This window comes from Meriones unguiculatus, chromosome 8 (genome assembly GCF_030254825.1).
Source record: "Meriones unguiculatus strain TT.TT164.6M chromosome 8, Bangor_MerUng_6.1, whole genome shotgun sequence".
In the NCBI taxonomy this organism is placed as follows: domain Eukaryota; kingdom Metazoa; phylum Chordata; class Mammalia; order Rodentia; family Muridae; genus Meriones; species Meriones unguiculatus.
The window spans coordinates 72,653,132-72,666,421 of NC_083356.1; the positions used below are offsets into that span (position 1 = coordinate 72,653,132).

Genomic DNA, 13,290 nt, shown 5'->3' on the forward strand with positions numbered 1-13,290 from the left:
CCTGACTGTATGTATGTCTGTGTGCCATGCTCACGCCTGGTGTCTGTAAAGGCCACGAGAGGGCAGCAGACCCTGTGGAACTGCGCTTACAGATGGTTAAAAGCACCACGCTGAGTGCTGGAAACAAAGCTGCGGTCCCTCGGAAGAGCTCAAAGTACAACCAGACATGGTGCGTGCCTGTAATCCCAACACGCAAAGTCTAACATATTTAGCTTCAGGTCAGCCAGAGCTATATAGAGAGCCTTGTTTTTTGGTGGGCAGGATGAGGCAGTTGGCCACTGAGGCAGGTGGATCTCTCAGTTCAAGGCCAGCCTGGACAACAGAGGCACCCCATCTCAAAAAACCAAGGGAAAAAAAAGCAACGAGTGCTCTTACCTACCAAGACGTCTCCTCATCCAGTAGTGTTTTTGTTTTTAGTTGTTGTAAGACAAGGGTTTTCTCTTTCTCTCTTCTTTTTGTCTTTTGAGATGGGGTTTCTCTGTGTAACAGAGCCCTGGCTGTGCTGAACTCACTTGGTAGACCAGGCTGGCCTCAAACTCAGAAATCCGGCTGCTTCCACCTCTTGAGTGCTGGGATTAAAGGTGTGTGCCACCATGGCTGGCTGTTTGTTCTGTTTTTTTAAATTTTAAAGTCAACCAGGTGATGGTGGTGCATGCCTTTAATCCCCAGGCCCAGAAGACAGAGACAGGTAGATTTCTGTGAGTTTGAGGCCAACCTGGGCTACAAAGCAAGTTTCAGGATGGCTACACAAAGAAATTGTGTCTCAATAAAACAACAACAACAAAAATTCCTGTATCTATTTGTGCTTTTTTTGGGTGTGGGGGCTGCAGGAGTCTGGTCTCTTCTCCATGTGGGTCCTGAAAATGGAACTCAGGTAGTTGGCTTTAGTGGCAAGACCCCTTACCTGCTAAGCCACAGGTAAGTTTTTAGTAAGAGTCCTGGATGGGTGGGCAAGAGGCATGGCTCGGCGGTCAGCTGGTTAATGCTCACTGCTTTGCCAGAGAAAATTGGTTCTCACTACCCATGCCACATAGCTGTGGGCTACTGCCCTCTTCTGGCCACCATGGGCACTGCACACTCACACAAAGTAACTAGAATAAATCTGAAAAGGGCCCTGGATGGCCCCTGTGCTGTGTTCTGACCCTCTGCGCGGCTCTTGATGTGCTGTTCAGTCCCACGGAGTGGCAGCGACCGTAGCCTCAGCACCAAGAACTAGCCAGGTACTGTGATGGAGTGAGCAGGAAGCGGTGTTGTGAAATAGGGAAGAACAGGCACCTGGCTAGAAGCACACAGTGTGCCTGGGTGGCCTGTGCTCTCTCCTTTGCTATGGGAGCATGGTGTGAGAAGTCAGCTTACCCCTCGAGTCCATGCACCCATCTGTGGATTGCTCCGAGGAGTACGAGAAGGCTTAGTGCACAAGGGAAAACCCAACACAGATGTGCACACAGATGGGGGCTTCAACAGGCCATGGCAGCTACTGCTCCCTCCCGGACGTGGCTGACCCACTTGGCTGACCCCCTCAGAGTTCAAGGGCAAACCACCATCTGTGATGCCCTTCTGGCTAGGCCCTGTGATAGAGGGCATTCATCTATGGAAGAGACTGGTGTGGGCTCTGCTGAGGGGGAAGAGAAACCTCTGTCGCACTAAGAAGGGCACAGCCAGCATGCCAGCTCCCAGAACTGTTCAATCTGGTCCTGGCACTCCTGCCCACAAGCTCTCTGTGGTCTGGAGAGCACTTGACTCAGGAGCCTGTGAGAGCAAGGACTGCTCTGAGTTACACCGGGACCCAGAGGTCAAGCAGGGCTGTCCTGGCAAAGCCAGATTTGGGTCACTTCAGGTTTGTTGCCAGCTGCTTGGCTCTGCCCTCCTCCACACACCTTTATGTTCCTTTCAGTGGTGCATCTCCATGGGACTGTCTCCCTGCCCGCCATGGCAAGGCCCTTTGTCGGAGATGCTCTCCCTGGCAAGCTCCACCTTCCCACCAGGTTCAGCTCAGCCTTGTGTGTGACCCCTTGCTAACTCTTCCCTCTTCTGCCTCTATAGGCAGCCAGATGATACTGCCTACCAGCATCAGACTTTCTGAGCCACGTCCATTCCCAGCAGGGACAGGAGGCACCTTTTCTATCTTTGCTGCAGAGTGGTGAGTTTATGTATACCATGTGTCTCTCCCAACAGGCTGTGCCATCCCAGCAGGGGCTCTGACGGTCTGGTGGGCAGTCATGACCTCAGTGTCTAGGTACAGGGATGTGGAGAGGATGTCACAGACACCCAGCTCACCTCAGCCTGCCACCTGTCCCCAGCCTGTAGGCACATAAACCTACCACCCACACTCCAGGATTCTCCTGGGAGACCCTTAGCCCCTTTCCTGAACCCCTGCACTCCAGACCAGTATTCCCTAATCTCTGCAAAAACAAGACAGCACTCTTCTGCACGTTGCACAAAAATGTATTTCTGTGACATCCCAAAGTACAGACATTTCCCCAGACCCCAGGTAGTAAAGCGATGGGATGTGAACTCTGCTCAGGTCTGGCTGCTGCCAGAAGGGCCTGTGATGAAAAGGAGGGGCTGAGGTTGCCCAAGTGCTGCAAGGGAGAAGCACATGGCTACGCCCTCTACCCACTGACCAGGGGGTTTCCTCTGGAAAGGTCGGTCTCCTCTCCCTAGGTTCTGCAAACAGCCTGGCCCATCTGCCTGTAGGCAGACATGCCTGGAAAAATCAAAGGACAGGCCCAGGGGAAAAAAGAGGACAGAAAAAAAACACACCAAAGGCTGCCTCCAGGGTCAGCTTTGCTCCCCAAGCCTTCTTGTGTGCACAGGTCTCCTAAGTAGCTCTGTGTCAAGGAGAAGCAATGCTGAGATAGTGAGAAGGTGCACGAGATGCCCAGAGAGTTGCCTGTCACTCAGGACAGCAGCTTCTCAAGGACCGGGCTGGAGGGACAGAGGGCTGTCCAAGTGCTGGTCTGGAGGTGGCTTCCCGCCGCCCCTCTGAGGCTGGAGTAGGAGCTCCTGCCCTGGGAGGGAGCTGCAGTATCTTCTGGGCAGTGGGTGGGCTCAACTCGGCTGCTGGTGGGAGAGACTGGGCACTGGGGGCTGTGGGCAGATGAGAGCTACAGAACAAGGAGCAAGACCCTGGTCCTGGAAGGTGCCAGCTGCCAGAGCTGGGGCGGTTTATGGCATGTTTGGCAAAAGGGGCAATGAATGAAATTGCCCCTGAGTTCTGACCATCTCTGGGCTGGAGCCTTCAAAAGCCTGGGGCCTGAGGGAGACTTGAGGCAGCCTCCATAGCAGCATGGCCACAGGTAGGCCTCGCCAGAGAGCAGTGGGCCAACTAAGCCCTCCTTCTCCAGGGTCCTCTGGACAGGAGCTGCTCGGCCTGAGGCCTGGAAACAGCTTACTCTCTGGCCCCAGACGGCTCACAGCCTGGAGCACCAAGGCTTCTGGGAGACCCAGTAGACTAGTCGTAATCTCAAACCTTATCGTCCTCACCCTCAGGCAGGGATCAGGGATGTTGAACAGCCTGGTAAGGGCCAGCTCCTCCCATAATAGACAGAAGCCAGGCCAGAGTCTCAGATCACTGGGAAGGGATTGGACACTCACAGCATTAGAGGCAAGCCTGGCTGGGGCAGGAGTGAACACGGCAGCAATGAAAGCTTGGAGGCGGATTGAGAGTGGCAAGGAGCTGCAAAGACTCAGGAGAAGTCATACACACAAAACTTCACACTTCCTAACCAAAAAAAAAATAAAATAAAATAAAAAATAATAATATATATATATAATATATATATATCTCACTAACATTAAGGAAAAGCATTAGCTGTGCAAAAGTCCTCACTGTCTCTTCATCCTGTGGGAGGCTCTGGAAGGGACCTGCCCACTGGACCTCCAGTGCTTCCTTCCGGCCCGTGGTCCGAACTGTGTGGCCTCTATCTGGACGTGTCCATGTTCTCCTCTCTAAAGTTACTGCAGTGCTCAATCACCTTGCTGGACGAGACGGGAAAGAGCATCGGAGGGTGGCTAAGGACAGCAGATCCTCGTGGGCCCACAGCTGTTTAATAAGCCTTAAGAATGACCCTGACAGACTTGAATGGTGTGTCAGTGGCTGGCAGAGCACCTGGAAAATAATGCCTGTGGCCATGACCACTGTCACTGCCCTCAACCTGGGAAGAAAGTCCTACAAGCAGCCAAGCCTGACCTCCCAAACCCTGTACAGCACGCCATTCTCTTGGCAGAGGTCCACAAAGGAGCCCCAGACAGGCTGGAGGGCTGCACGGGCAGCCATGCTGGCTCCAGGCCTCAGTGTCTCAGCCTGCCTGCTCCCTGAGGAAACTGCCACCCACTGCGAGACTTGTTCAGTTCTAATGCTTTCCAGGTGACTCCGAGGGAGACTAACTTCAAGGACCAGTTTGTCAGCTAATACTGAAACAGTGCCTTTACCAAAAATAATGAATGGCAGAGCCAGCTGATGCCTCCAGCCCAGAAGGGCATTTTCAGGAGCTGAGGGTAGGGGAGTTGTCTGAGCCTCAGGCTATACTGTGCTGGAAATTATCACAAAGGACTATCCTCCCAATGAGAGTGGATTCAGGAGGAGAGAGGAAGACCAGTTCAACTGCTTCTAACATGGGAGGTGTGCATTTTTGTGTATACCTTGGAGAGACAATCAGAGCTGATGCTTAACATTCGACAATCAATCGCACCGAGACACAGAAGGCTGCTGAGGACTCTGGCATGCCCCATCCTTCACACTGATACACTGTGTTTGTGTGTGCATGCGCACATGTGCTATGGATAAGGCCTTGCACATACTAGGTAAGGGTTGGACCACTGAGCTTCATTGTAGCCAATTCAAAGGGCATGTGTTCCCTGGTGACCTTCACCTTCACACTTGCATTCAGATAAACTAGCACTGTATACATGTGGCCTCTAGAATACACCTCACCACAATGGTCCCTTTTCATTGGAATAACAATGATGAAAAATAATGCAGAGTTCTTCCTAGTGCGTAGAGATGGATGAGGAGGGTTCTTTCTCAGTGGGAATCAGAGGAAGCTGACTGAGCAGCTGAGAGCACACAAGCTCCACTGACAGCTGAACCCATCTCTGTCATCCACGGGTGAGTGGTGGAAGCCCCTGCTGGACACCCATATGCTGTCTGTCCCACACTCAGCCCTGAGGAGCTCCTCAGGGCTTCAGCCATTCCCCTGTGCTCCTTGCCCTCCACAGCAAGGTGCCCAGCCAGGAATGCATAGTTTTCTCTTACCGGGCCATCTCCTTGGTTTCCTGCCGGGCAGTGGCCATCTTGATTAGGTCCCTCAGCAGGGGCATCCCGCCTTCTTTAATCAGCAGGGGGCAGTACTTGTCAGCTACAAGGTAGGAGCAGGGAGCTGAGGGTGGGTGGCCTCTACCAGCCTGTGCCCCGACACCCACCCTGCTTCCAGAACTTCTCTACAGTAGGGGAAGGATGCTGCTGGGAGGGAGCAGAGACCAGCCAAGTCTGCCCAGCCTCCTGGGTCCACCTGGAGGGGAAAGGGGCAAGTCCTTGGGGAAGATGCTTCCCTATGGTTGTCCAAAGCTTCCCCAGAAATTGTGGTTACAATTTCTCCAGAGTTTGTCCTGTGGAAAGTATCATCCCAAGTATAGACCCAAAGCATGACACCCTCTGAGAGGCTTGTATCAGAACACAGGTCCTCAGGGAGTTCTGGAACTAGAGGCCCCAGGCAGCAGCTTGCATTTATGATATTGTCAGTAAGACACCGCCAAGGTGACTGTGGTGACCACCCAGGCTGGAAACACAGGTGTCCTTCTGCCCTGCAAGTGGCAAAAAGACTTGGCAGTTCACTCACAAACAGGGTAGGAAGTGTGAGGAAAGACACAGGGTATGAGTGGGGTCGCGCCTGATGGTTCAGTGGGCTAGCCATCACCTGGCATCCCACCAATGCCACAGTGCAGGGGGCTTAGTCCTGAGGGACAAGGCCAGCAGTGACTCTGTGCCCCCTCATGTGCCAGCTCCCTGTGCACATGCTGTGTTCAGCTGAGTGAGTGTCTGTACCAAGGGACGGGAGGAACTCACGGTACACAGACACGAGGTTGTACAGGGCCCAGGTGGCCCAGTGCTGGCTGACTGGAGAGATCCCCTGAGGAAGGAGGCGCAGAATCGGCTCAAAGGACCTGTAAGGAGAGAGACCACTGTTACCTCCGAGACAGGAGAGGGTCTGACTCTTCTCCTTTGAGCTCTCGCCTCTGCAGGGTCCTAAGTGCAGCATGGGCGAGCCCATAGGACGCCAGGGGTCCTGCTGCAGACTTTACCCAGGAGCTCACTCTGGAGAAGATCAAACTCAGAGTAAAGGGAGGAGGGCAGAAAACTGGGGGTCTCAGACACCAAGAAAGCCAACTGTGGTGAGAAAGGGAGAAGCCCTGGGATTAACCTACAGTGACTCTAGGCCAGGTTAGAGTTCTAGCCCCGCAAAAACCTGATCAGCAAACCTTCAGAGGGCTCCTGAGCTTCAGCTCCTGTCCCCCAGGGACCTGGGGCCTGGGCAAGGCTGCACACCTGAGCCCATCCTTTCCAATGAGTGTTTAACTTAAATGGCCAGCTGAACTCAGCATGGCAGGAAGATAGGGGCTGACGTGGCGGCTACCATCCACTCACAGTACAGTAAGGACTGAGGCCAGCCTGACGGGGTGGGATTACAGGTGACTTGTGTTTGCTATGTATTTAGTTCTCTACCAAGCATGCAGAGAATACAGGCCTTGGATACACACAGGTGTTAATAAATGGGAAATGTGCCCATCATCACTGGATCTTACAGTGAGTGAGAGCAAACGCCTTTGGAGACCAGGACCAGGGTGGAAAGCTCTGGCCACACCATGTTGGAACAAGCAGCTTCTGACTCTCCATGCTGTGTACCTTCCCATCTCTGACCTGTAGTTGATATTCCTTCGGGAGTTGATATCCCAGCTCTGGATGGCCGCCCACATACGCTCCTCCACCTCTGCCCGCTGGGGTTCACAGACACCCCAGGCCTCAGGGCCATCGAACATGATGTGGGAGAGGACACCACAGGCATTGTAAGAAACCTCAATGCCGTCGGCCTTGCTTTCCAGCAGGTTGCTGCCAGGAGGGAGAAAGAAATGCACTCGTGGAGCGAACTAGCCACCTGATGCCAGAGGCTCCATCACTGCACTCCGCCTGCTTCAACCTCGTGAGTGCCAGATTACAGGTTTGTACCGCTGGGCTCAGCTGTAAGCTACATGGGTCTTTTTGTTTGTTTGTTGCTTCTGAGTCAGAAGCTCACGTAGCTCAGGCAGGCCTGGAGCTTGCTATGTAGTCAAGAACCCTGCCCCGTCTCCCAAATGCTAGGATTACAAGCTCCTGTCACCACATCTAGCCACTTGTTATTCAGAGCCCTTCAAAAAAGGATGTGACACTAATGCCGCCTGTGGCAGGTTGAGAAGGGGATCAGTAGTTAACAGCACACACTGCTCTTTCGGAGACTGGACTTCATTTCCCAGCAGCCACAGCGGCTTGCAACTGCTTGCACCCTCCAGCTCCAAGACGACCCAAAGCCTCTGGTCTTTATGGGCAACTGCATTCATGGGCACATACCTACCCCTCATATACACATAATTAAAAACCAAATCAATTGAAAGCAAAAAACATGTCATAGGTAGAAAGCAGTATCAATAACAGAAACCTAGACTGAGCACAATGCGTCCACCGAGTACACACAACTGTTCTGAGGGTTCTGGCAGCCCAGGAAGGACCAACCTGAAGACGCTGATGAACTGAGAGGTCATCAGCTGAGGCCGCAGCTCCTTCACCTCTGCCACATTCCCCAAGAGCCCGAGCATGTTCCGGTGTAGCTCCTGCTTCTCTGGGAACTCCTGGGGAACAAGAGCCAGCAAGGCCTTTGTACTCTGTCACTTAATGTCTGATATTGTTAACCTGCAGGTTTGGGGGCCCTTGTCTGGATGGCCCTTCTAGACAAAGGAGAGGTACAGCAGGCTGACCTCAGCTTTCCAGTGTTCCCATGACAAGAGGCTGAGAAGAGAACCAACCTCAGGGACAAACCTGGCTTCATATGCCACAGCTCAGAGTCTCTTTGGGGAGCCCTTCAGAAGCTACAGCAAAAACCTGAGACCCACTTTCAGGGCGGAACTGTATCTAGCTGGCAGGGAATGGTCTACGGGCAGTCAGAACAGACTGCTGTGAACACAGGCTGGGGGTTCCCTGGCAGAAAGGATCTCAGGAGGCCCAGCTGGGTGGCATGGCCAATGGGAGGTCCCTGACACTTCTCTCAGCAGCAAACACTGTGTGTGTGGGTGGCCCTGAATTGCTCGTGTCCTGTGTGCATTGGGAAGCTTGTGTGGGATGGGTCTATGGGGTAGTAGGTGGCAGCCCTGGCAGTGCCTACCTTCAGGCAGTCGAGAAAGAGCTTCATGCCATTGAAGTTGAGGAACATCTCGCAGTTGTCCGGTGTCTCGTCCGTGATGTTCCACAGGGCGCTCCAGGAGAACTCCATGACCTGGTCACACTGTGGGGAAGGTGTGGCTCAGCCATGTCCTCCTGCAGACACATGTCAGCCCCGGCCCTGGGGCTCTGGGGCGAGGGCAGAGTGAGGGATGCTCTGCTTACCGTCTTGTCCAGCAGCTTCTTCTGGATCAGCTTCAACATGGTCTGTGGGCAGAGGAGAGAGGCTGCCTGAAGCCTGAGCCCAGCAGCCCAGCAAGGAGGGAGCCACTGACTGTCCAGGTGATGCAGCCTGGACAGGGCAACTCTACAGGGCTTTGGGAGGCTGTCTGAAGGCAATCACGCACACACCCTTGCTCCCGTGCTATGGGCTGTACTTCCCCAGGGATAAAGTGAGGGTGGCAACGGATGCATCGAATTCCCAAACCTTCCTTTCCTTCCATATTTCTCCTGTCCCATGTGCCACACCAGGAATTTATTCATACCAGGCCAGAAAGGCATAGTGATGGAGGACCAGCCCTGGGTCTTTTGTCACAGGGTTTACTGCATGGAGCTGAGTGGAAGTAGTTAAAAGACAGAGAAGGCCACACAGTCATAAGCAATAGCAACATTAAGAAATTCTTCTGAAAGCCAGGCATGTTGGTACAACCTTTAATCCCAACACTCAGGAAGCAGGGACAGGTGGATCTCTGAGTTCAAGGCCAGCCTGGTCTACAGAGCAAGTTCCAGGACAGCCAGGGCTACACAGAGAAACTCTGTCTGGAAAAACAAAACAAAACAAAAGAAATTCTTCTGAGGTGGGCATGGTGAAGCACACCTTTAATAGCAGCACTCAGGAGGAGGTAGAGGTAGGTGATCTTTCTGAGTTTGAAGCCAGCCTGGTCTACACAGCAAGCCAGCCATGGCTACACAGAAAGACCTTGTCTCAAACAAACAACCAACAACTCTTCTGGGGGACTGTAGAGATGGTTCCGTGGTTAGAAGTATGAACTACTCCTTCGGAGGATCCAAGTTCAACTTTCGGCACCCACGTGAGAAGGGTCATGCCACCTGTAACTCCAGCTCCAGGTGGCTCAAACAACTGTGGCCTCCACTAGCACTCACTGACACAAAATTCAAAATAAGAAAGGAAAGAAAGTCTTAAAAGTATTAGTGTGAAGCTCAGTGCTGGGGCACTTGCCTAGCACATGACAGGCTCTGCATCCAATCCTTAGCCATCCCCTCCTCCACCGGTCCCTGAAGCCTTCTCCTACCCACCCCTACCCCACAGCCCAGGTCCTCCGGAAGCCTCACTCACAGAGGACAGGACGGCAAGGGCAGGCGAGCACACATACCACGACGAAGCCCATCTTGCCCACAGCCTCCTTGTGGTCATTGTCCACCTGGCAGACTAGGGCATTGCACAAGTGCACGGCAATCCGCTGGATGGACTCGTCCTGCCGGGTGGGGCTGAGGATGCCGAGCAGGAGCTCATTCACCCGGCGGTACTGGAACTCCAGCTCCTCGGGGATGCTGAAGTTGCAGAGGGTCAGACAGCAGTTCCGCTGCACCTGGGCCAGGTAGGGGAACACGCAGAGCCCATTCAGGGACAGATCTGGGACTGGCTCCTGGCCGGAGGCCACCCAGAGTTGGGGAAGCTCTCTGGAAAGCGCGGCTCCCAGGCTTTTTGGTCTGTTTGGGCTTGGAGGTTTTTGAGATGGAGGTGAGGGTCTCACACAGTCCAGGTTTACTTCACGGTCAACATGCTGCCAGCTAGCTTTCAAGTCCCACCTTCCCGACTCAAGCCCTAAGACCTGGAGCTACAAGGATGTACCACCATGCCTAACTATGGCTTGTTGTTTTGCTTTACATTTCTACCAAGGTTACTTCAAAAAACGTTTTTAAAAACATGAAATTTTTGTAGGGTATATAATCATTTTTTAAAAAACTCATGTGCTGGATGTGGTGGCACATGCCTCCCCATGCAGAGGCAGGCGGAGCTCTGTGAGGCCCAGGCCAGCCCTCTGGTCTTCAAAGCAGTCCAGGACAGCCAGGCCTACACAGAGAAACCTTGTTTCAAAAAACAAAAACAAAAACCTATGTAACCACTACCTCCACTAAGAAACAACACTACCAACATCCAGCCCCTTCCTGATCCCTTAAATACATAGTTTATGTTTACACTGCCTGCATGCATATATACCATGCTCTACACACACACACACACACACACACACACACACCATGCCTTGTGCTGTGGGAGGTCAGAAGGGGCTGGATCCCTTGTAATTGGAGTTACATTCAATTGTGAACCAGCAGACAGGTGTTGGCACTAAGCCTATGTCCTCTGTAAGGGTAACAAGTGCTTTTTGCTTTGTTTTTTGTTTTGTTTTCAAGACAGGGTTTCTCTGTGTAGCTCACTACCCTGGTACCCACTCTGTAAGTGAGGCTGGCCTCGAACTTAAGAGAGCCCCCCTGTCCCACCCCAGGCTTCAAAGTTTAATGGTAACCCTATATAATGTTTATACGATACCGCTTGTGCAGAAAGCTAATGTACTAGCTCCTTTGTTTTTGTTTGTTTTGCTCTTTTGCTTTTTCGAGGTAGGGTTTCTTTGTGTAGTCCTGGCTGTCCTAATCCACCTGCCTCTGCCTCTACCTCCTGAGTGCTGGGATTCCAGGCCTGCACTACCACTGCCCAACAACTCCTTTGTTTTTTTGATTTTTATTTCATGTATGTGGGTGTTTTGTTAGCATACATGTCTGTGTACCACATGCATGCAGTGTCCATGGAAGCCAGAAGAGGGGGCTGTATCCCCTGGGACTAGAGTGAGATGATTGTGAGATATGGGATTTGAATCTGGGTCCTCTGCAACAGAAGATGGTGTTCTTAGTTACTGAGCTATCTCTCCTTCCATCATTTTCTTGATTTTCTTCTTGAGATAGGGTTTTCCTCTGAAGTCCAGACTCAGTCTCACCACAGCCTCCTGAAGCTGGAACCATAGGCAAGGGCCAGCATGCCTGATTTCCACATAAGCCACACTCAAACACACTGATGTGCACCATGCCTTTAATCTCAGCACTCCTAAATACTGGGATTAAAGGACCAGTGTGGTGCACATCTTTAATCAGTGCTGGAGATAGAGGCAGGAAGATCTCTGTGAGTTTGAGGCCAGCCTGGTTTATATAGGGAGTTCCAGGAGAGAACTACAGAGTGAGACCCTGTCTCAAAAGAGAAGAAAACACAACAAAACAAAGAAGGCGGCAAGTCAAAGGAGAAACTGACTCCCCAAAACTGCCATCTGCCCCATGTCACAGCATGTATGTCACAACCGAAATTAAAAAATTTTAATTAAAAAAATTGTTTGTACATTCACACCTCATAGAAGCAAACATCCACATTACACAAACAACAAACAGGATGGTGCAAACGACCCATTTACTGAATTCTCATGCTCAGACTAAATTTCAGAATAAGGGGTGTCAGTGGAAGGCTATGTATGGTTTTCATGTCTTTGTATCTGTAATGTTCTTTTATTATTTTATAATTAAAAACAGGTATCAGAACCCTCCCCCTAACAGTAAGAGGAACAGAGAGGCAGAGGAGATGTACATCTAGAGCTCAGAGGGCAGAGGTGGGATGGCCATGGGCAGTGGGCTGCAGTTGAGGGCAGCTTCTGGGCCCTGTGTGCCAGGGGAAGGTTTCTGGGACAGTGGCTGTGTGAGGGGAACTGGCAAAAACTACTTAGGCCTGGGGGACATGCATGTCTGGAACCCTGGGAAGCAGGAAGGGGTACTGGGCCAAGGCATGCAGGCCACAGCAGGCAGGGGGCTCACCGTCACCTCCTGGTAGGACTCCATGCCATTCAGCACCACCTGGATGACCTGCCGGCGTAGCTTCACGCTCTGCTCTGAGCGGTACTCAGAATTGGTCAGGTAGAAGAGGGCAGCACTGCCGGTCACTTGAATGTTCTTGTCATACTTGTGGCACTTGAGGGCTGTGATGACCAGCTGTGTGAAGACAGGGTGGGGGCTGGGGCTGAAAGTGCTGCCAGAGGCCGGCAAGGACAGCTTGGGTTCTATGAGTCACCACGGCTCCTCTGGGAAAGGCTGAGTCTAGTCCTGCTCTCTGGGTAGAAGTGAGGAGAACAGGACCTAAGGCCTCAACAAGTTGGCAGGGAAGCCAAGCACTGCCAAAGGGGTAAAAGTTTAGAAGGCAAAGCTGCCTATTACCCTGAAATCAAGAGTGGGTGCAGAAGGAGAGAGAAGGGGGCAGGGATATCTGTGACCCTGAGGGTCTTGGGGTCTGAGCTAACCTTCAGGGCCCGCAGAAGCTGGTTGCAGCGTTCAATGCGTGCAATGTCAAACAGCAGGTTGATGGCCCTAGAAGTGATCTCAGGCCGGTGTTCTGTGTAGGCCTCGATGGCGTTCAGCACCTGCTCTTCATTTTTGTCACCACTTACCTAGTGACAGAACATGTTCAGGACAACTCAGAAGAGGCCAGGTAATGGTGGCTGCCCCCAGACTCAGTGGTGCTCCAGTACCTGGCCACTTCTTCCCACGCCCCGCCTCTTACTTTGTAGGCTGGAATGTGCGTGAGGCGACACAAGGAGGTCTCAAAGAGCCCGAGGAACTGCAGTGGCCTCTTCAGAGCCCGAAAAGGCATGATGCTGCTCTTGGAAGGGTCAGTGCTGGGAAAAGAGCACACCATAGTTGACAACCTGGTCAGACCTAGCCTGGGCTCCTTCCTGGACTGTGGTTCATCCACAGAGGTGACAAAAGCTTCGAGCTTCATCCTGTCCCTGCCCAACTCACTGTGAAGCTAAGACTGGCCTTGAACTCTTTTT

The 13,290-nt window shown here is 52.5% G+C and overlaps 1 protein-coding gene across 8 annotated transcripts in view; it reads right to left on the reverse strand.

Annotated features, from left to right (window-relative positions):
* Positions 1-2,424: 2,424 nt before the first annotated feature.
* The window catches only part of Zer1 (zyg-11 related cell cycle regulator), a 44,326-nt gene continuing 33,460 nt past the window's right edge, over positions 2,425-13,290 (reverse strand). For 3 of the 8 annotated variants that reach the window (XM_060389848.1, XM_060389849.1, XM_060389847.1), the window contains 11 exons: positions 13,020-13,134; positions 12,760-12,906; positions 12,281-12,454; positions 9,802-10,017; positions 8,633-8,674; positions 8,412-8,531; positions 7,766-7,881; positions 6,905-7,108; positions 6,068-6,165; positions 5,258-5,360; positions 3,988-4,125 (listed from right to left, as the gene is read on the reverse strand). In XM_060389848.1, coding sequence (XP_060245831.1) covers positions 4,050-4,125; positions 5,258-5,360; positions 6,068-6,165; positions 6,905-7,108; positions 7,766-7,881; positions 8,412-8,531; positions 8,633-8,674; positions 9,802-10,017; positions 12,281-12,454; positions 12,760-12,906; positions 13,020-13,134 — 1,411 coding nt within the window. In that variant the 3' untranslated portion in view covers positions 3,988-4,049. The other 5 variants (XM_060389852.1, XM_021647403.2, XM_021647164.2 and 2 more) reach the window with 5 other exon arrangements.